This window comes from Psammomys obesus, unplaced genomic scaffold (assembly GCF_907164565.1).
Source record: "Psammomys obesus unplaced genomic scaffold, mPsaObe1.curated_primary_1811, whole genome shotgun sequence".
NCBI classification, from domain to species: domain Eukaryota; kingdom Metazoa; phylum Chordata; class Mammalia; order Rodentia; family Muridae; genus Psammomys; species Psammomys obesus.
In genome coordinates, this window is record NW_026596415.1 from 692749 (window position 1) to 713787 (window position 21039).

The following is a 21039-nucleotide window of genomic DNA, read 5'->3' on the forward strand; positions in this document are numbered from 1 at the left end:
ACATACATACATACATACATACATACATACATACATACATACATACATACATACATACATGAATAAATAAGTAAATAAATAAATGAATGATAAATAAATAAATAAGTAAGTAAATGAACGAATGAATGAATGAATGAATTACCTAAACAAATGCCTTTGCCAAAATAAGATTTTATTTTGAAAGACAGTGAGGAAGGAAGTAAAACTGCACAGGTGTAGATCCCAAAAAGTTGTGTTCTTTGATAATTGATGTGATGTTATCTCTGGAGAGGAGATTTTTTTTCCATAAGCCAGCTTCTTTTTATGTCCTCAGACAGGCTTTCACCATGAAGCAGACTAGCCTCAACCTCTTGATCCTCTAGCCACAGCCTCCCAAGCGCTAAGGTGACAGGAGTGAGCTTGCTTTTATTGTTGTTTCTTTTGTTTAGTTCTGTTTTGTGCAAAATCCACACCTCATGTGTGCTACTCAAGCACATTTACAGCTAAGCCACGTCAGAGCCTACAAGCTCATTTTAGCCAACTGCAACTTTCCAGAGAAAGGATTACAAAAAGTGTCTGATTAAATTGGGGCTGGTGAAATATAACCAGCCTGATATAACATGACAGCCTGATTCCTATGCCCAGAGCCTGTATTTTAAAAAACAGGTTTAGGTGATAGCTCAGGAACTGACAGTACTGGCTACTCTTCCAGAAGATGCAGTTTCGATTCCCAGCATTCATACAGTGGCTCACAAAAGTCAGAGACTCCAGTCTCAGAAGATCTTCTGGCCTCTGTGGGCACGGGGTATAAAGGTGCTGCACAGATATACACGCAGGCAAAACACTCATCCACTAACTCTACAGTGGTAGGAGGACCTCTGAGTTTGAGAGCAGCCTGGTCTCCATGGTGAGTTCTAGGGCTACATAACAATAAACACACATGCACACAAATAAGCAACAAAAAGTGAGAAGCCCTGCATACTTTTAATCTCAGCCTAGGGCAGAAGAAACTGGACTCAATGGCTTGCAGTGCTGTTCTTAAGAAAAATTCACTTAGACTTTTCATCAAATTCAAGTCAGCATCAATGAAAATCAAAAACAGTAGCACAATACAATGCAAAGGCACACTTGATCCCTGATTTACAGGCTGGGGAAGGATGGTAGGAAAGAAACCTTTGCTTTACATACTTAATCCATTATATTTCTGTAAGAGGAGAAAATTTGCACATACAGTAGAAACACTGACTCATGCTGTAAGTCTGAGCCAGTGTCGAGGCAGTGCAGAGCTCTGTGTTCAGAATCTAACTGCAGTGATTTGCCAGGCACTTTCTGGAACATCTCATATTCTTTTCTGAGAAAGGGTTTCTCTGTGTAACAACCCTGGGACTTGCTCTGTACACCAGGCTGGCCTCGAACTCACAGAGATCTGCTTGCCTGTGCCTCCTGAGTCTGAATTCATTGTTTTGTTGTTGTGCATTCTGAAACTTTTTACTCTTGCCAAGTGCTTCTGGAGCACCACACTCAGTTATCCTAAACTTTAACTATAAAGCTCTCCTCCAGTTTGCTCTGTTAGTAATATGTGTTTCCCTGGACTAAAGATCTGTGGATCTAAGGATCTCTCAGCTCATCAGTTTGCCTATCAGGTATCTCAGAGCACCTGAGCAGCTCTGGGTAAAAGCAGGACTGAATCCCAGTGTCCCTGAAGAATAAAAGAGATGGACGGAATGCAAGAAGAACATTGAACTGGAATTTACTCTCAGTGCCAGAGCGCATGGCATCCAGCACGACAGTTCCACCCCTTGACTTTTTAAATATGCATAAAGGAAAACGCAAATGACTCACTTAGTGACAGCAGCAAAAAAATTAACCACTGATGGCAGGCAGATCTTCAGAGGGTTTAGCTGGCTCAGCACAATACGCTCAAAGTTTAAACTCTGAAGATACCGTAGACCTTGGATTAAAAAAAGGGAGGGAGGAGTTAAGCTATCTTTAAAAGACCGAATTATTACATATTCAAAAACCAATTTAAGGGCTCTATGGTAGAATAGAACATGTGCTTATGATGGGCTTGAGCCCCAAAGTAAAGACATTATCAAGAAGTTACTGTATTTCTATACAGGAATAAAGTTCAAGCCAACTGCTGGCAGCCAGTGCAGCTTTTCTGAAGAAGAAAAAACAAACAAACAAATAAAACAATCATTCCTATTGGGTGAAGGATTACATGGCAACCTGGAATCAGTGTCTATAAGCTCAGAGCAGAATAAGTGCACAGAGTAGAGAGACCACGGAAGCTGAATTCCTGGCAGCCAGCAACAGACTCAGTCCAGCTTGTGTGTCTTACCAGTGCAGCCAAGCACCATTCTCAGGTACATGTGACTGTTGGTATTTTCTCCCTCTCCCCCTCAGTCATCCCAATACAAACCTCTCTTGGAGCTAGTGAATTCTTCCTACAATGGAATCCTAGCTCAGGCTGAGGAAAAAAAGATTACAAATAGAAGCCAACCCGAGCTGCATGGTCAAAACACCTCAAAAAAAAAAATTTTTAATAAAATACATTTTTTATTTTGAAGCAAACAGACCAACTTTGTTCTCTTAGGAATTTGATATATGCCTTAATTTAAAATTACATAGGGGCTGGAGAAATGGACCAGTGGTTATGAGCACTTACTGCTCTTGCAGAGGACCAAGACTCAGTTCAAAGCTCACAATTGTCTGTGGCTCCAATTCCAGAAGATCTGATGCCCAATCCTGAATTCCATGGGTACCAGGCACACACATGATGTACCGACATACATGCAGGCAAACATTCATAGACATAAAATAAAACTAATAAATCTACTACATAGTAATGATTTATTATAAATAATATATTATATACAATACATACTGGTTGCATATATGTGTATATGTATATATATATTTAAAACTCAACATAAACAAAGCCAGGTATGGCACACACCTGTAATCTCAGCCACTGGAAGGCTGGCAAGAGAATCATTGGGAGTCCAAGGACTCACACACATATTCACACAGATACTCACACCTCTGTGGGGTCCAGGCACAACCCCTGACTCAGATGTGACCCTGTGACCTCAGAAAACTACAGGCATGAGATACAGCCTAGGACAGTAGTTCTCCACCTATGGGTCATGACCCCATTGTGGGGGTGTTGAACAACCCTTTCACAGGGATCACCCAAGACCATCAGAAAACAAAGATATTTACTTTATGATTCATAACAGTAGCAAAATTACAGTTATGAGGTACCAACAAAAATAAATTTATGGTTGGGGGTCAGCACAATATGAGAAACTGTATTAAAGGGTCACAGCGTTATGAAGGTTGAGAACCACTGGCCTAGAAGGAATGTCCTCCTTGGGGCAAAACAAGGTCACAAGGGCAGGGAAGTGTAGAAGAACTCACATAAGGGAATCAAAGATCCTGTTTGTCCAAGCTGTAACTGCAGTGCTCTTTCTAGTAGCTAGCTAAACAATACATACACAGCAGTGGGGGAAAATAAAAATTCTTCATTCTTGAAGGGAACCCAGAGCCTTTTGTCTGTCTACCATTACTCTCCATTCCAGGCCCATGATGTCACAGCTGTATTTGTGGTGTCCCCCTCCCCCATTACAACACCCTCACACATTTAAAAATAAGCATCAGTGCTATCAGAACCGGCTCAAAAGAATGCCTTGGTGAACAATGGCCTGGGGAACTATGAGAGGCTCCAGGAAAAGAGCCAGAAGGCCTTTTAACTCAGGTGCATTTTATTCCCTGGATCATTCATGTGATATTTTGCCCCTGTGACAAACATTTACATTCAATTTATAAGACAAGTTTATTATTGTTGGACACAGCTAAAGAACCCTGAATCTGTGCACCCTGAATCTGGATATGGCCTTCTGCCTTGCTTTCCCAAATATAATCTATGGTACATGCCAGGCAATTTTAAAATGGTCTGTCCTGAGAAAATTTGAAAGGGCTGCTCTGTTAATATTTAGTATGTGCTTACTGGTGTTTATTTACATGTTTCTCATCGTGTTTTTCTGAATTCAAGCAACCTTTCTTGGATCATCGCTCTCCTTGTTACATTCATATATAAAAGTACACTGAAACTAAAGTAAGGCTGTAAGTAATCATGAAACTGTAGTCCATCCCATTCTTTCAGGTCCTCAGATCCCATGTCCAGCTACAACATCTGCACAGGTCAGTGAAAGCTGACAAATGCAAGGAAGCAGCACTGTCCTCAATGTGTAAGTCTGTAAGAAAACCCAGTCTGAATCCACACTACTAACCTTCCTTCAAGTTGCCACTCAAAAGTTGCTTGTGTCTAAAAACAAAAATATAGAACACAGCTTGGCAGGCTGAATAAAATGGTCCATGAAGTGCAACGTCACAGAAAGCCTTTGCTCCTGAATCCTGGTTATCAAGGTACATGTGCAGCCAGTTAACCAAAAGATCCAGGCATGACTTTACAGTGCTGCAAAGAGAAAAGTCAGGGTCATTAGCTTTGTCAGAAAGCTAGAGACAGAAACACATATTTGTCAGCCATGCATGGTGGCATATGCCTTTAATCCCAGCACTTGAGAGGCAGAGGAAAGCAGATCTCTTTGAATTCCAGGCCAGCCTTGTCTACAGAGTAAGTTCCAGGCTAGCCAAGGCTACACAGAGAAACCCTGTCTTGAAAACAAAGAAAAGAACCACAACAAAAATTAGAAGGTAAGGTTTTTGGTGAGTTGTTTTTTGTTGTTGGTGGTGGTGGTTGTTTGTTTGTGATGGGATGAAACCCAGGACCTCATGCATGTTAAGCAGCCAATGGGTAGTATTTGAGCCTTCTATAATGGCTGTCTTTCACTGAAGAAGAAACTGGCCTCCTACAGATACCCTGCATCACCTCTAAGTTTTAATGCTGGGGTTTTGCATGTGCCAAATGTGCTTTACCAGTGAGCTTCATCCCACCCCTAATTAACTTAAAAAAGGTTTTCTTCAGGTCATACAGACACAACTGACTCAGAAAACAAATGAAAAAGGACAAACCTACAAAAAGAACCAAACTAATACACAACACCATGCTGTCCATAGCCAGGCTTTCCAGTCCAACACATGAACAAATGCTGAAAGCCTCATGTACCCTTCTTCTGTTTCCAAGATGAAGATCTCTCCTCAGCCTGCTTCTTAGAAATAACATCTTGCATGGCCGTGAACAGACTTCCCCATTGCTTTACAAAGACAGATCAATGATATAAGACCTATTTCTTTAGCTTAAGACAGTACTATAATCTTCTTAAAGTCAAACATTAAAAAGCATTTAGAAAATTAGTTTACTTACATAAGAGGAACATATTTAGCTCTTGCCAAAAAGCTCCCAATGTAATTTGAAGCAGCTTGCCTGATGATGGCAGGGTTATTTGGATCCTGCAACTTTTTCCAGAGATGTTCCAAAAATGCTTCTGCAAATCCCTGTAACAAGAGAGGCTGCTGGTTTGATCTTTCTAATGCTGAAGACTATATTCTGGCTGTCAGCACCCTGAAGGTTTTCCCTAACAATGTAGTTACATTGCTAAACAAGGAATAGCGGGTCATTGTTCTTACTTAAAAGCAAAAACTGAACAGGCCCCTTCACCCCATATCTGTTAGTCACCGACACCTAGAAACATTCTCTACCTGGGAACACAGTGGCCACACTGCGTTGAGATTCAAGATAGGCTATTTCCGTTCTCCTTCTTATACTCTACTACAATCTCTCCAAGCTCATCCTCAGCCCTGTAGCAGCCTACCTACAGGGGGCACTCCTCCCTCCAACTCTTAGTTCAGACCCAGAGTCCCCCTTTGCCCTTTCATCCCTGTCGCTCTTCAATTCTGTGACTTGATGACCTATCTCCAGGATGCCCTGATCCCACTACTCTTAACTGCCTGTGGACACCACCTCTAGGTATGAACAGGACCACCTTAGGCCTTTCCTGAAGCCCCCTCAGTCTTTTCTCCTGGCTATATCCTTCCCTTCTGCCATGCCAGAAGAATTCACTATCGGGAAATCCACAGCCATCACTTCCCTAAGATCCAGAGAGGGCAACATAAGCCAAGGAACAGAACACCCACTCAAAGATAAGACCAGATATCAACACCAAGAATCACCTCAATCATTCCAAACCCCAGGTGCCTTAAAAGCAGTGCAAAAACATAAGCCATCAACAACCAAGATAGCATGACTCCACCAGAACCTAGTAACCCTTACTAAAGCAGGTCCTGAAAAATGCAACACTGCTCAAGCACAAGACAAGGACTTCAAAACAGCAATTCTGAATATGTTCAAAAATGATATTAATAAATCCCTAAGGGAAGTCTTAAAAAAAAAAAACAGTAAAATGAAATAATGAAAACAGTTCAAGACATGAAAGTAGAAAAAAAAGCTCAGTATTGGTGGTGTACCCCTTTAATTCCAGAAAAAAAAAAAAAATGGGGATAAGTTTAACCAAGCAAGTGAAAAACTTCCATTAAAAAAAAACTTTAGGCTGGGCACAATGGCACAGCACTTGGGGAGCAGAGGCAGGTGGATCTCCTGAGAGTTTGAGGCAAGTCTGATCTACAAAATAAGTCCAGGGGCTGGGGAGATAGCTCAGAGGTTAAGAGCACTGACTGTTCTTTCAAAGGTCCTGAGTTCAATTCCCTGCAATCACATGGTGGCTTACAACTATTCTTCTTTTGCTCCTCTTCTCTTGCTCCCTCTTGCCTCCCTGCCCTCTCCTCTTTCTCTGTCAGAACACCCCTCTCTCTTTCCCCCATCATGTCCTGCTCTCTCCTTTCTCTCTCTCTCTCTCTCTCTCTTTCTCTCTCCATCTCCATCTAATAAACCTCCTTCACATATATTAAAAAAAAAGTCCAGTACAGCCAAGGCTACACAAAGAAACCTTGTCTTGGAAAAAAAGAAAAAACCTTTAAGACACTGAAGAAAATACCAGAAGATGAAAAGATGCCCCAGGTTCTAGTAGAATTAATGAAAATGGCAATCCTACAAAAAGCAATCTACAGATTCAACACAATCTCCATTAAAATTCTAACACAATTCTCTACAGAACTTGAAAGGACAACATTCAGCTTCATATGAAAACACACACACACAAAGATAGCTAAAACAACCCTGAATAATGTAAGAACTGCAGGAGGAATCAGTATCTCCCATCTTAGGGACTTCTACACTGCTATAGTAATAAAAACTGCATGGTATCAGCAAAGAAACAGAAATGTTTATCAAGGGAATCAAAAAGAAGACCCAGACATTACTCCACATACCTATGGACACCTGATTTTTGACACTGGAAAAAAAGAGCATCTTCAACAAATTGTGCTGGTCAAGTAAAACTGGATGGCTGCATGCAGAAAAATATAAATAGATCCCTACTAATCACCCTGCATAAAACTCAACTACAAATGAATAAAAGACCTCAACATACTACCAGAAACCCTAAACACAAAAGAAGAGAAGGTGGGGAATAGTCTTTGACTCATTGGCACAGGAGAAGACTTTCTGAGCTTAACACTGATAGAACAGGCACTAGGAATAACAATAAATGGGACTTCATGGAATTGAAAAGCTTCTGTACAGCAAACGACACTGTCATTCAGACAAAGTGGCAGGTTACAGAGTGGGAAAAGACCTTTACCAATTACACACCTAAGAAAGGGTTAATATATTAAGTATTATAAAGAACAAAACAAAAACAAACAAAACAAAACAAAAACCTGAACATCAAGAAAACAACCTAACAGGCACATAATTAAATGGAATTCTCAAAAGATGAAACACAAATGGCTAAGAAACACTTAAAGAAACGTTCAACATCCTTAGCCATCAAGGAAATGCAAATCAAAACTACTCTGATATTCCATCTTACACCAGTCAGGCTGTCAATAACACAAATCACATCTAATGCTGGAAACGATATAAGGAAAGGGAAATACTCATCCATTGCTAGGAAAGTACAAACTTTACAGCCTCTTTGGAAATCAGTATGGTGGTTCCTCAGGAAGCTGGTAATACATCCATCTCAAGATCCAGCTATACCACTCTTGGGCACATACCCAAAAGGACTCTGCATCCTACTACAGAGACACTTGTTCTCCCAAGTTCACTGCTGTTCTATTCACAAGAGCCAGAGCTAGAAACAGCCTACATATCATCAACAGATGAACAAAGAAAATTAGACTTGAAAGGACCATGCATAGACGGACCTCAGCCCCCTACACAGATGTAGCAAATGGACAGCTCAGGGTTCATGTGGGTCCTCTAATAAGGGGTTGACATTGACATGGACTTTGTTGCCTGCTTTTTGATCACTCCCTGTTGGCTGGACTGCCTGGCCAGGATTCAGGGAAAGAGAACGAGCTCAATCTTGATGAACTGGGGCAGGAGGAGGCTCCCCTTTTCTGAGGAATAGGCAAGGAGGGATGGGAGAGGAGAGAGGGTGGGACCTAGAGAAGAAGAGGAAGAAGGATATGATCAGGATGAAAAGTAAGTTAATTAATTTAAAAAGAAAGTATGGATTTGAGCCCTAGTGTCACCAGAAGGAAGGAGAAGGGCACCACCTAATGACTAAAGACAGGACAACACCTTCAGTGTGTCTATGTGCAGTAGTTACCTCAGAATCTTCCACGGTTTTAAGGGGAAAAATAAGGAATAAAATAGTAACATAGGGGCTAGAGAGATAGGCTGAAGATTTGGAGCTCATACTGCTCCAGAGAACCAACTTCAACTACAGGAAATCCAACATCTTCTAAATATTGTGAACATCAGTGCTCATACACACACATATCCACACAAACATGCACAGGTACACATAATTTTCAAAAAATAATAAATTTTTAGCTGGGCCTGGTGGCACATGCCTCTAATCCCAGTACTTATGTGATAAAGGCAGGCAGATCTGATTTCCAGGCTGGCCAGAGTTACACAGTATGACCTTATAAATCAATCAACTAATCAATCAAACAATCAATCAATAAACCAACATGGCAATGCTATTTTACTTACCAATTTGAAGCTGCAAAGGAAAAACATGAAGAATTGTACATGGCAAGAAGCATGTGTGGGCAATAGGAGTTTGTCAAAGATGGATATCAGATCACGGTATAAATCCTTTGTTTTATTGTTATCAATCTTACCTACAAAGAAAATTCAAATTTTAATTTCATAAATACATACTTTTAAAGAAACATAACACCAAGCCAGTGGCCATGACACACGCCTGTAATCCCAGCACTTAGGAGGCAGAGGCAGGTGGATCTCTGTGAGTTCAAGGCCAGCCTAGGCTACACAGAGAAAACCTGTCTCAGAAAACACGCCCACCACAAAAAAAAAAAAAAAAAAGAAAGAAAGAAAGAAATACAATACAGCATTTAGGGCTAGAAAGATGGGTCAGTGGTTAAGAGTACTGAATACTCTTCCAAAGGACCTGGGTTCAACTCCTATCACTCATATGACAGCTCACAACTATATGTAACTCTAGTTCCAGGTATTCTGACACCTTCACACCAATGCACATAAAATAAAATTAAATTATTTTTGAAAATCAGCATTTGATCTGGGCGTGGTGGTCTACACCTTTAACCCCAGCACTCAGGAGACAGAGGCAGGCAAACTCAACAGAGGTTGAGTTCGAATCTGACTTGGTCTACAGTTTCTTGGAGAAAGGCTGTACATTCATAAGGCTCCAGCACAAAAAGGGAAGAAAAGACAGAAAAGCAAAACCAAACCCCTAGGTGGCTGGAGAGATGGCTCAGGGATTAAGAGCACTGTCTGTTCTTCCAGAGGTCCTGAGTTCAATTCCCAGAAAGTATATCGTAGCTCACAACCATCTATAATGTGATCTGATGCCCTCTACTGGCATGCAGATATATATACATTATGTATATATACAGATATATACATACAAATAAATAAATATTAAAAAAAAAAAAAAGCCCCAGCATTATCCATTAGCTATAGTTAGGACAATATTAACATTGCTGACTTTGAGTTCCGTGTTCATGTATGTGTATATGTGTACACACCTTCTCAACACAGGTCCTAGGTACCACTTTGGGCTTTTGCAGCAGGCAGCAGGCAGTTTTCAATCCTGAGTCATCTCAGTGGCTCCAGATTTTACATTATTCAGTGTAATCCCATAGTGACAAGGAAGTAAGCCCTTACTTACTTCACACTCTTCTGTGAAGCCAAAAAAATGATCTTTCTTGTTTTTTTGAGACAGGGTCTCATGTACCCCAAGCTGGCCTACAATTCACTATATAGCAAAGGCTGATTTTGAACTCATGCTCATCCTGCCTCTACCTCCCAAGTGCTGTGATTTAAGGCATGGGCCACCACACCCAGCTAATAAACTCATTCTTAAAGCACAGCACAGTGCATAGACATGCAACCTCCAGGCTGTTTTCTAAGGATTAGTTTGCTCAGTAAAGTTAAAGAAATGACAATGGGCATAATGAAGACACCTAGCAAAGGCTCAAGGAACTACAGAACTCAGGAGCTATCCTAAGATAGCCAGCACAGTTATTAAACTTCTTGAGCATCTAAAATACAAGTGATCTCTTCTTCTAAAGTTGTCCAGACTCCATCTAATACCCTTTATTAAACAACAGTGAAAACATCATAGGCTTTGAAGTCTACTACAAATACTGCAGTCTTAATGCCACTTCCTCCCTTTTCAAACCATATGACACTGGCATGGAATTTGATCTGTCTGACCCTTTCTTATCTCATTCTCAGGCTAATGACCAACCATCCACACGGCAGACATCCTCAATGTAGGACAGCAGCAAGGAGAACAGGATGTCCAAGCGCTCTGCGGTGGGATGAGCCATCTGGCTAGGCTGCTCCAGGTCAGCTTTCTTTTCAGGTTCAGGGTCCTCATCTTCATCCTTTGAGGAAATGAAAACTGACATTACAAAGTCTTTAGTGTTTGAGGAAACTTACATAGGCTATTATTTCTCCCAAAAGAAAAGAGAAAATGCAGACACTGTCCCAGACTCTCATTTAAAATACGGATTAAAGTCACATCTCGAATTTTAAATAAACACCAATCTGATTCTTTTTTTTTCCTTTTATTTTTTGGGGGCTTGGCAGATGGGGTTGGTCAGAGAGGAAGGGCACTAGGACTGGACCCTTGTGCACACTAAGCTTGTGTGCTAACACTAAGCTGTATCCACAGCCCTGACTCTTGGTAAGACCTAAATAGAACATGCCAACAATACATTCCCATCCCTGATCTTGGTGACTACTGCAACTACAGTGCTGGGGCTAAGTCACCTTTCCCAGGCCTGGGCATGCATCTTAAAGCTATTGTGTTGTCTCCCGAGAACAGCTTTCCAGTCACAACCTCAGTACCAATGTCAGAGTCCAGAAAGGCACAGAGCCGTAAGAATTCTCAGTGAGAATTCTGCCCATCCTAGTGATCTCCAGAGTCTACATGGTAGAAGACAACGGACTCTGGAAAATTGTCCTCTAGCCACATGTTCCCCAAGACACACATGTATACTACTTCCTGCCATATCCCAGATAACAGGCTCTCACTTAGCTTTCTTGTTCCCTGATGCCTGGCCTCAAGAGTACCTCAGTTCAGCTCAAACTCTGGTCTGCAGAACTCCAAGTCACACAACTAAATTGCAGAGTGACTATTTTAAGGTCTGTAATTGAGAAAACACAGAAACTAGGCTCTGCAGAGATGACTCAGCTGTTAAAGATCACCAGTTGTTCTTCCAGAGGACAAACGTTCAATTCCACATGGCATCCCACACCTGTCTATACTGCAGTCCAGGGCTTCTGACACCCTCACACAGGTACACATGTAGGCAAAACACCAATGAACAGAAAATAAAATAAATTATGTATTTTTTAAAAATAGAAACTAAACTGGGATACTTTCTGCTTACTGTTTTCTCACAGATGCTTGTGGCTTTCAGAAACAATGAAAAACTTTTTATGAATTAAAGTGAAAAAAATTTCAACAAAACCAAACTTAAAGCCTTGGATAGAAACCATTTATGGGGAGGTCTCTCACTAACCTAGAGCTCACCAATTATCCTAGACTGGTCAACTACTGTGCCAGAGGTCTCTTGCCTGTGTCTCACTAGTGCTGGAATTTTGAGCACATATCACTACCCCCAACAACTACTACACTAGTGCTGGGTTCTAGGGAGCAAAACGCAGGTCCTTATATGTACAAGGCAAGCACTCCACAAGCACAGCTATCCTTCCAGCCCCTCCAATATTCTGTTTTAACAGAAAGCTTTAAAAAGCTAAACCATTAGCTGTCTTTCTACACTTTGACATGATAAACCTCCAATGTATGCTTTTGTTAAAAGAAATGCTAGCAATAAGGACAAGAATCAAAATACAAGATTAAAACAAAGAGGTTTAACCATCAATGTCAAACAGAGATGCTGACCATATCAAACAATCCTTCTGTGGTATCTGTCCCATCACAAGTCTGAGCTTCAGTCTCTTCAGCATCTTCAATATCCTGCCGGGAAACACTCACCTACATCACAAAAATAAATGAGAGATATCTATAGCTGATAATTAATCCATATATATATATATATATATATATATATATATATATATATATATATAATGCTGTTTGTTTTTCAAGAGAGAGTCTTTCTACATAGCTCAGGAGGTCCTGAACTCACTGTGTACACCAGGCTGGTCTAAAATTCAAAGATGCCTCTGCCTCCTGAGTTCTGGGATTAAAGGTGTGCTCCAACTCAACCAGCTTATTGTGTATATTATAAAAAGCTCCATCAGCATCTTATAAAGCACGCAACAAAATATTGGTGCAAACTACCACACAGAGAAATTGAAAGATTTTAAGGGGCAAGTCCTTCACCAGTGTACCTAACACAGGTAGGTGTGTTGTGACACTCATCAGCCTCAAAGCAATGGCATTCATTCCACGTCTTTCAAAGACCAAGACACAAACACATACATGTCATAACGTCAAAGATATGTGGTCACATATCTATGCACATGTCTATGCATATCTTTGCAGACATACTTTAAACTACTCCTTAAGAATATAAGAGACTTAGCTGGGCGAGGTGGAGCCTGCCTTTAATCCCAGGGCTAGGGAGGCAGAGGCAGGTAGATCACTATGAGGTCTACAAAGCCAGTCCTATACAGAGAAACCCTGTCTCTGATAGAGAATTAACAGGGCTTATATATGCACCTAGCCAGAAGTGTAATCCTAAGAAAACAGTATCAGCATACACAACTTACAACTCTTCTGAGATCTACTTCTTTCCATCTCCCTGTTCCCTGCTCCCTGTACAGTGTTTATGTCAGCACATAATAGTAATCCCAACACTCAGGAGATTGAGACAAGAGGATCTATATTGCAAGGACACCTGGAGCTACAGAAAACCCTTCAGGAAAAAAGAAATAAGCAATCAATAAAACAAAGAAAAAGAAAAGCTCGAAATTGCAGGATGTGGCAGGGCCAATCCAAGGCCAACCTGGCTACACTACGAGACCCTGTCTCAATAACTAAAATTCAGGAACTGGAGAAATGGCTCAGCTGTTAAGAGCATTTGCTCTTTTTCACTCATAGGCACACTGAATGAATGAATGAATGAATGAACAAATGAATAAATAGCCATAAAATAAAATTTGTGTGTTATGTAACATTTTTTTAAAATGTGCATTGGTGTTTTGACTACATGTACATCTCTGTGAAGCTGTCAGATCCCCTGGAATAGGAGTTACAGACAACCACTAAACCATCTTCTAGCCCCCAATGTGTTATCTATATACATGTGCATGTTTGCATGTATGCGACCTCACATTTATAGACATGTTTATGGGAGGAGGTCCAATGTTATTATCAGAAGTTTTCCTGAATTGCTTTCAACCTTATTCACTAAGGCTGGTTCTTCCAGAACCTAGAGTTTGCAGGCAAGACTAGTCTAGCTAAGCAGCTGGCTTTGGAGACCCTATTTTTGTTTTCCAAGCAAGAGAGCTATAGGCAGGCCACCACATGTACTGGAAGTTTTCATAAGCACTTTACTCGCTGAGCCATCTTCACAGCCAAAATCCAAGCACTTTGGCTTTGCTCATCCTTGATGGTACTGACCATACTCTCTTCTTCCAGATCCTCCCAACATTCACAGGTTCAGTTTGCTTTCTCTTCTGACCACTCCTACTCCCCTGTGCTCACTGCATTGTTTCACAAGCCTGTTCTTAGATCCCCAGCTATAGACAGTTGATCTTAGTTTCAATCACTTAGGGTTTTATTACTCTGAAGAGCCACCATGACCACAGCAACTCTTATAAAGAAGAACATTTTTAATTGGGGCTAGCCTAGTTTCAGAGGTTTAGTCCATTAGCATAATGGCAGGAAGCATGGCAGCATCCAGGCAGACATGGTGCTGGAGAAGGGGCTGAGAGTTCTACATGTTGATGGAAAAGCAGCAAAGCTTGGGCATAGGAGACCTCAAAGCCCCATCTGCACAGTGCAGCACTTCATCCAACAAGGCCACATCTTTTTTTTTTTTTTTCTTTTTGGTTTGAGACAGGGTTGTGTTGCCCTGGATGTCCTGGATTGGCTTTGTAGAGCAGGCTGGCCTTGAACTCACAAAGATCCACCTGCCTCTGCCTCCCAAGTGCTGGGATTATAGGCTTGGGCCAACGTGCAGGGAAAGCCCACGCCTTCTAATAGTGTCACTCCATATGGGCCTAACACTCGAACACGAGTCTATGGGGCCATACCTATTCAAACCACCACAGTAAGTACTCTCCAACTAGCGCCTACCTGAAACTAAATCTGTCCAAACTGGAACATTTATCTTACACAGCCTCCTTCCTCTTTATTTAAACAAAACAAAACTTAACCTCTTCACCCTAAAATTATGCATAAGTAACAATTTTAAAAAATAAATGGACGCAGGATCCAATTTTAACATTCATTGTAGGCGTTCCTCATACCATACCATACAGTCCCAACAGGCAATCTAGCTCACAACACTTTCCACAATGCACCTGTGTGTTTGTATGACTGTATATGCACTGTCCCTAACCATTAGACAATTCTCAGAAAATAGATTAAGTTCAAGAAGTATGACTCAAGCCAGGCTGGATGGCTCACAGCTATAATCCCAGCACTGACAGAGGCAGAGGCAAGTGCATGGTATGAGTTTGGGGCCAGCCTGGTCTACAAATCGAGTCCAGGAGAGCCAAGTCTACACAAGGAAACCTGTTTTGAAAAGCGCAAGAGAGAGAGAGAGAGAAAGAGAGGGAGGGAGGTATAACTAGAATGACTAGAATAAAGCAAAGAACTGGACTGTTTTCCACTGTTGCTGCTGTTTCAAACATAAGAAAAATGCAGTCATAAAACTCCATAAATAAAAACAGAGAAAAACTATAGGTGATTTGATACTTACATCTAACTTCAATAACTTTTCAATAACAAGCTCCAGAATTTCACGCCTCAAAGTTGGGAAATATAAACTTATCCTTAGTAAGTTATGAACATAACATTCCTAAAGCATAAGATATGAAAAGATGAGTAATTCAGCACAGTGTTGCAGAACATCAATTATGTAACTTTTACTTCAAATAAATAGAAAAGAGACTATGAGTACAGAAACTGCACTCTTCAAATCTACATATGTTGAGTATGACTAATCTAATCACCCCCAGGAAATGAAATGTTTCTACTTGGCTGGGCTCAGTGGCGCGCGCCTTTAATGCCAGCGCTCCTCTCCAAAGACAGTCCAGAACAGACAGGGCTGTCTGGAAAACCAAAAAAAAAAAAAAAAAACCTCCTACTATTAACTTCTGGTAACCTTTTTTTCTTTTTATTTCTTCTATTTATTCATTTGTGGTACTGGGGATCAAACCCAGGACCTTATACATGCTAAGCAAGCCCCCTGCCATGGAACTCCATCTGCAGCCTCCCTGGTAATTCTTGTTTATATAAGTATCAACACAAAAGTTATTTCTGAAATGGATTCTGATCCATGACCTGCACACAGTAATAAAATGGCACTGAGAATTGCAAAGAGTTACTAGCTAAGAAAGTAGATACTACATACAGTGGTTCACACCATAATCCCAGCACTTAGAGGCCTTGAGGCCAGCCTAGACTACAGATTAAGACCATGTTTCAAGAAAATATAACAAAAAGAAAAGAATATAAGGAATGTTCTTAGTCCTCTCCTTGGAGGATAGGGTCTCACACTATAGCTTAGGCTGACCTCAATAATTTGCAGTAGTCCCCTTGTTTAACCAGGATTACCACAACACTCAGTGAAATGGAGTCTTGAGTTTAAAAATCTAGAAAGTTATTTTTAAGAAATAACAATAATAATAATAACTAACGTAAAGTCACAAAACAATCATTTTATAAAAAATTTCTTACCAAAGTTCTCTCTGATTTTCTCACAAATGGAAATTTGTCTACCAATATCGGCATTAGAAACCATGGTGTCCTGTTTAAAAAAAAAAAAAAAAATGTTAACTGGACTTTCTAAGAAGCTGACATCTGCATCCTAAGAACAATAAGGACATAAGAGGCAAAAGAGAACTCTACCTCAAGCAATCAAAGCCCAAATCAAGGGAGTGTCAGAAAAAGATCTTAAACAACTTACCTAAAAATATGCTTTATTAACTTTGTTAGTAACAGCAAGTCAAAAGACAAGCTTTTCTTCCAAAGATTAACCGCTTCAGTTTAAATTTAAAATGTGTATCAGTACATAAGTATATTAAAGAGGCAAAGTATCATTAACTTGAGATTTTTTTTTTTTTTAATTAAGGAGAGGTCTCATGTAGCCCAAGCTAACATCAAACTGTGTGTAGCCAAAAATGACTCTGAATGCCTGAACCTCAGTCTCCACCTTCCCAACATAGGCAGTAGCCCATCCCCAGCTTCCCATTTGTAGTTAACAAAGTAAGACTGGGGCTGGAGAGATGGCTCAGCAGTTAAAAGCACTTAAGTACACTTCCAGAGATCTTGAGATCAATTCACAGCAACCACATAGTGGCTCACAACCATCTGTAATGGGAGCTGATTCCTTCTACTGAGTATGAAGAGAAAGCACTCATATATAGAAAATACACATATAAATCTTAAAAAAAAAAAAAAAAAGACTAGGTAAATTTTTAAGCTGGGCGGTGGTGGTGGCAGCGGCACCCACCTTTAATGCCAGCGCTCGGGGAGGCAGAGGCAGGTGGATCTCTGTGAGTTCAAGGCCAGCCTGGTCTACAGAGAGAGTTCCAGGACAGGCAAGGCTCTACAGAGAAACCCTGTCCCCCAACCCCCCCCCAAACAAAAGGGAGGGAGGGAGGGAGGGAAGGAAGGAAGGAGAAAGAAAGAAAGAAAGAAAGAAAGAAAGAAAGAAAGAAAGAAAGAAAGAAAGAAAGAAGAAAAGAAAAGGAAAGGAAAGAAAAGAAAGTAACACAGCCAAAAGAAACCCACAAACCTGCCAAGCTTTTTATAACTGCATTTTATCATATGGCACAGTGCAAGTGTTCATCCAGGTTCTCAGTAAAAGTATCTGAATATCTGATGAAGCAAAATCCCAAAACAGAGGTGGGAGTACTATGTGTAAGTTAAGTATAAGTTAAACAGTTATGGAATGAGATGACTTGGAGGGAGAGACATTTGCCCTCAGACCTGGCATCTGAGTTTCAGCTCTAGCTACAAGGTGGTCAAACAGAACCTACTCTGATAGATGTCTTCTGACCTGCACCATACCACACAGAACTCCTGTGTCTACACCCACACACAAATTAAATTTTTAAATAAAACAATGTAAATTAAAATAACAATCATAACATAAAGGAAACAGAAACAGCATTTTCAACATGTATTATCAACATAATTGAAAATAGCATATAACCCAGGTTTTAATGCTATTATATTCTTCTCTCTTCCTTCCAGAGATATATGCATACATTACAGGCAGGTGACCCACTAGAACTAACCCCCAACCTGTTAAAATAAACACAATAATTCAAAGTCAATCAAAGAATACTCACGATGGGACATATCTTGATATTATTTGCAAGGCTCTGTGACATGTGTCAAAATTTGCAGGAAGATCTACAAGAAAAAACTTAAGTATGAACATCAAAAACTACAAAATCATGTTCCTGAAGCTAAAAATACTTTCTAACCAAAACCAGTAACTGGCCAGAGAAATAAGAATTGAAAGGTTTGTCTCCTCAATCAATAATGAGGATTAAAGCCAGGCAGTGGTGGCACATGCCTTTAATCCCAGAACTGTGGAAGCAGAGGCAGACAGATCTGAGTTCACTATGTAGACAGCTACACAGAGAAACCCTGTCTCCAAAAACCAGAAAAGGAAAAAAAGATTAATTATGTCACACCTGCACAGATTCTTCCATAAACAGCAAGAGATATCCATATATCTCTAGATATATACCTGAAAGCCAGAAGAGGGCATCAGATCTCAGTATGGATGGTTGTGACCCACTATGTGGTTGCTAGGAATTGAACTCAGGACCTCTGATAGAGCAGGCAGTGCTCTTAACCACTGAGCTATCTCTCCAGCCCTACATACTGAATTTCAAGACAGCCAGGGCTACATAGTGAGACCCTCCCTCTCAAAAAAAAAAAAAAAAAGATTCTATCAAAAGCTGTCATTTGTTGTTTTCTCCTTAGAAGAATAAGTGGTTGAGACGTTTTTATCATTTCAGACATTCTCCCTTGTCTTACAAGGGAATGTCCACTGCTTTACCATTTCTTTTTATACTTACTGTCATCTTCATCATCAGAATCTGAAACATCTACGCCACCTTCCTTAACAATCACTCGGGCTTTGAAGAAAAGAGAAAATTTGTTATTATATTCTGTCATGGGCATAAACAATGAATAGATATTTCTAAAGGGGAGAGGCACTAGGCATCACTTCATTGTCAAGAGCACTAGCTCTTCCAGAAGACCCAGTTCCCAACACCCACATGGCAGCACACAACTGTCTGTAACTCTAGTTCCAAGGGATATGACACCCTCTTCTAGCTTCTTTGGGCACTGTACACAGGGCACACATACATACATGCAGAAAAACACCCATTCACACAAATACACACCAAAAACTAAAATTAAATGAGTTACATCGACATACATAGGCTTCCTGTCTATGATAACCTGTTCCAGCACAGGGCTCTGCAAGCAAAGCAGCAGCCAATAGAAGTGGCACCATGACCTTAGACCACATCTGTGAGCCCACCAAACTACTGTCTTTAGAATAAAGAAGGAAAGGGCAGAGGATGCAGGTAAAAGGGAGAGGAGAAGAAAGAGCCAGGTGCAGTGATGGAAGCACTCAGGAGGCAGAGACAGGCATATCTCTGTGGTTAGAAGCCAGCCTGGTCTACAAAGCAAGTCCAGGACAGCCAAAGCTATACAGAGAAACTCTGTCTCCAAAAAACAAAAACGAAAAAGGAAGGTGAGAAGAAGAAAATTCATTTTTACAAGCAAAACCAACTACTTACGAGGTACAAAATGAGAAACAATCATGCTGAGACACGGTCTAAGGAAGACAGTCTGTGCTGACACAAGATTACCAAGAAAAGCCAAATACTCCTCCACCACTGTCTGACTTCTACTCAACCAGGGCAATCTCTAGAGATGAGAGAAGATGATACAAAGATGTAACATAGATGGACTGCTTTCAAAGTACTAAACTATATGCTAGTCAGTAAAATAAGTAAACTTACCAATATTATGTTTATAAGTTGTTCAAAGTCTTTTGTCAAGTACATGACAGAGGAACGAAATTCCAGCAGCCAGTTAATGATCTGGTCATCCTTAAGTTAAAACAAAGAAAAACATCACAAGCTGTCCAATGCTACAAAAAAAAAAGGATCTACTTTGTATCAATCACCTATCAATAACATGTTTAAATTCAGGAAAACAAATACGCCCCACTAAAAAATGCCCGACCACTAAAAAATGCCCGAGAGGCTGACGTAGTATGTCCTCCTAAAATCTCAGGATGTGGGAAGCAGAGGCTGCTAGTTCAAGGCCTGAGCTGCATAATGAATTCCAGATCAACCTGGATTACATACATATTAAATAAAACAAAACAAAAACGTGGCAAGGGCCAAGTATAGGGCAGTGACAGTGATCTTTCCTCCCATGTTGGAGATCCTGGATTTGATGTCCAGCACTCCTAAACAAAAGCTTGCTGACCTGAGTCTGATCAGCAGAAGCCATGTAAATATGAAAGACAAGAAGCAAGTCTAGTGACTGGCTCAGCAGTCAAGAGCACTGGTTGCTCTTCCAGAAGACACAGGACCAAATCCCAGCATCTACATAGTGATACACAACCATCTGTAACTCCAGTTCCAGAGGATCTAACACCTTCCCTGGGCTTCTTTAGGCACCAGGCATGTATACTGTACCCAGACATAGGCACAGGAAAAAACCTATACACACAAAAATAATCTTTAAAAAAAATCTGAGTCTTCTACTTGCACACCTCTTGCCTCTATGCCCATGCACAAACATCATACCCACTCACAAAAATAAAAATTTTAAGCTTTTTAATACAAAAGCATATTAGCCATAAGGAACCTGTTTGTAACTCCAAAATTCAGAAGTTTGAGACAAGCCTACACTACACAGGTAAGACTATCTCAAAAACAAAACAAAACAAAAACCAAGCAAAACAGAACAAAACAAAGACTGGGGCTATGTGACTCAGTGACAGAACCCTTCCTTGTGCAGTATGCTTATATCCTAGTCTTCAATTTCCAACACTGAAAAAATAGAACTACAAGAACAGTCAGGGACTGCTGCCTCAGTGAGCCCTGATTAGAACAGACTATGTGCAGATACAACTGCTGTCATCTTCACTGTGTCAAGAGTCTTGCTGCAAGCGGGCTGAGGCTGTATATCAGTAGAAGAATGCTGATTCAGCAATACACAAGGCCCTGTGTTTAATCTCTAGCACAACCAAAATCACAAAGCTACCATATAATATAGAAAATTGAGGCGAAGGATGGAGAGATGATTCAACAGAATTCATATTCTTGCAGAGAACCCA

At 40.5% G+C, this 21039-nt stretch overlaps 1 protein-coding gene across 1 annotated transcript in view; it reads right to left on the reverse strand.

Annotated features, from left to right (window-relative positions):
• The window catches only part of Rrn3 (RRN3 homolog, RNA polymerase I transcription factor), a 35426-nt gene that overhangs the window by 7476 nt on the left and 6911 nt on the right, over positions 1 to 21039 (reverse strand). Inside the window, exons 4-15 of the mRNA XM_055597789.1 lie at positions 19709 to 19798; positions 19484 to 19613; positions 18749 to 18808; positions 18008 to 18071; positions 16389 to 16458; positions 15409 to 15507; positions 12417 to 12509; positions 10752 to 10890; positions 9008 to 9138; positions 5309 to 5439; positions 4275 to 4459; positions 1822 to 1930 (exon numbers count right to left, since the gene is read on the reverse strand). Of these exons, the coding sequence (XP_055453764.1) occupies positions 1822 to 1930; positions 4275 to 4459; positions 5309 to 5439; positions 9008 to 9138; positions 10752 to 10890; positions 12417 to 12509; positions 15409 to 15507; positions 16389 to 16458; positions 18008 to 18071; positions 18749 to 18808; positions 19484 to 19613; positions 19709 to 19798 (1301 nt within the window). The remainder of the gene's footprint in view (positions 1 to 1821; positions 1931 to 4274; positions 4460 to 5308; positions 5440 to 9007; positions 9139 to 10751; positions 10891 to 12416; positions 12510 to 15408; positions 15508 to 16388; positions 16459 to 18007; positions 18072 to 18748; positions 18809 to 19483; positions 19614 to 19708; positions 19799 to 21039) is intronic.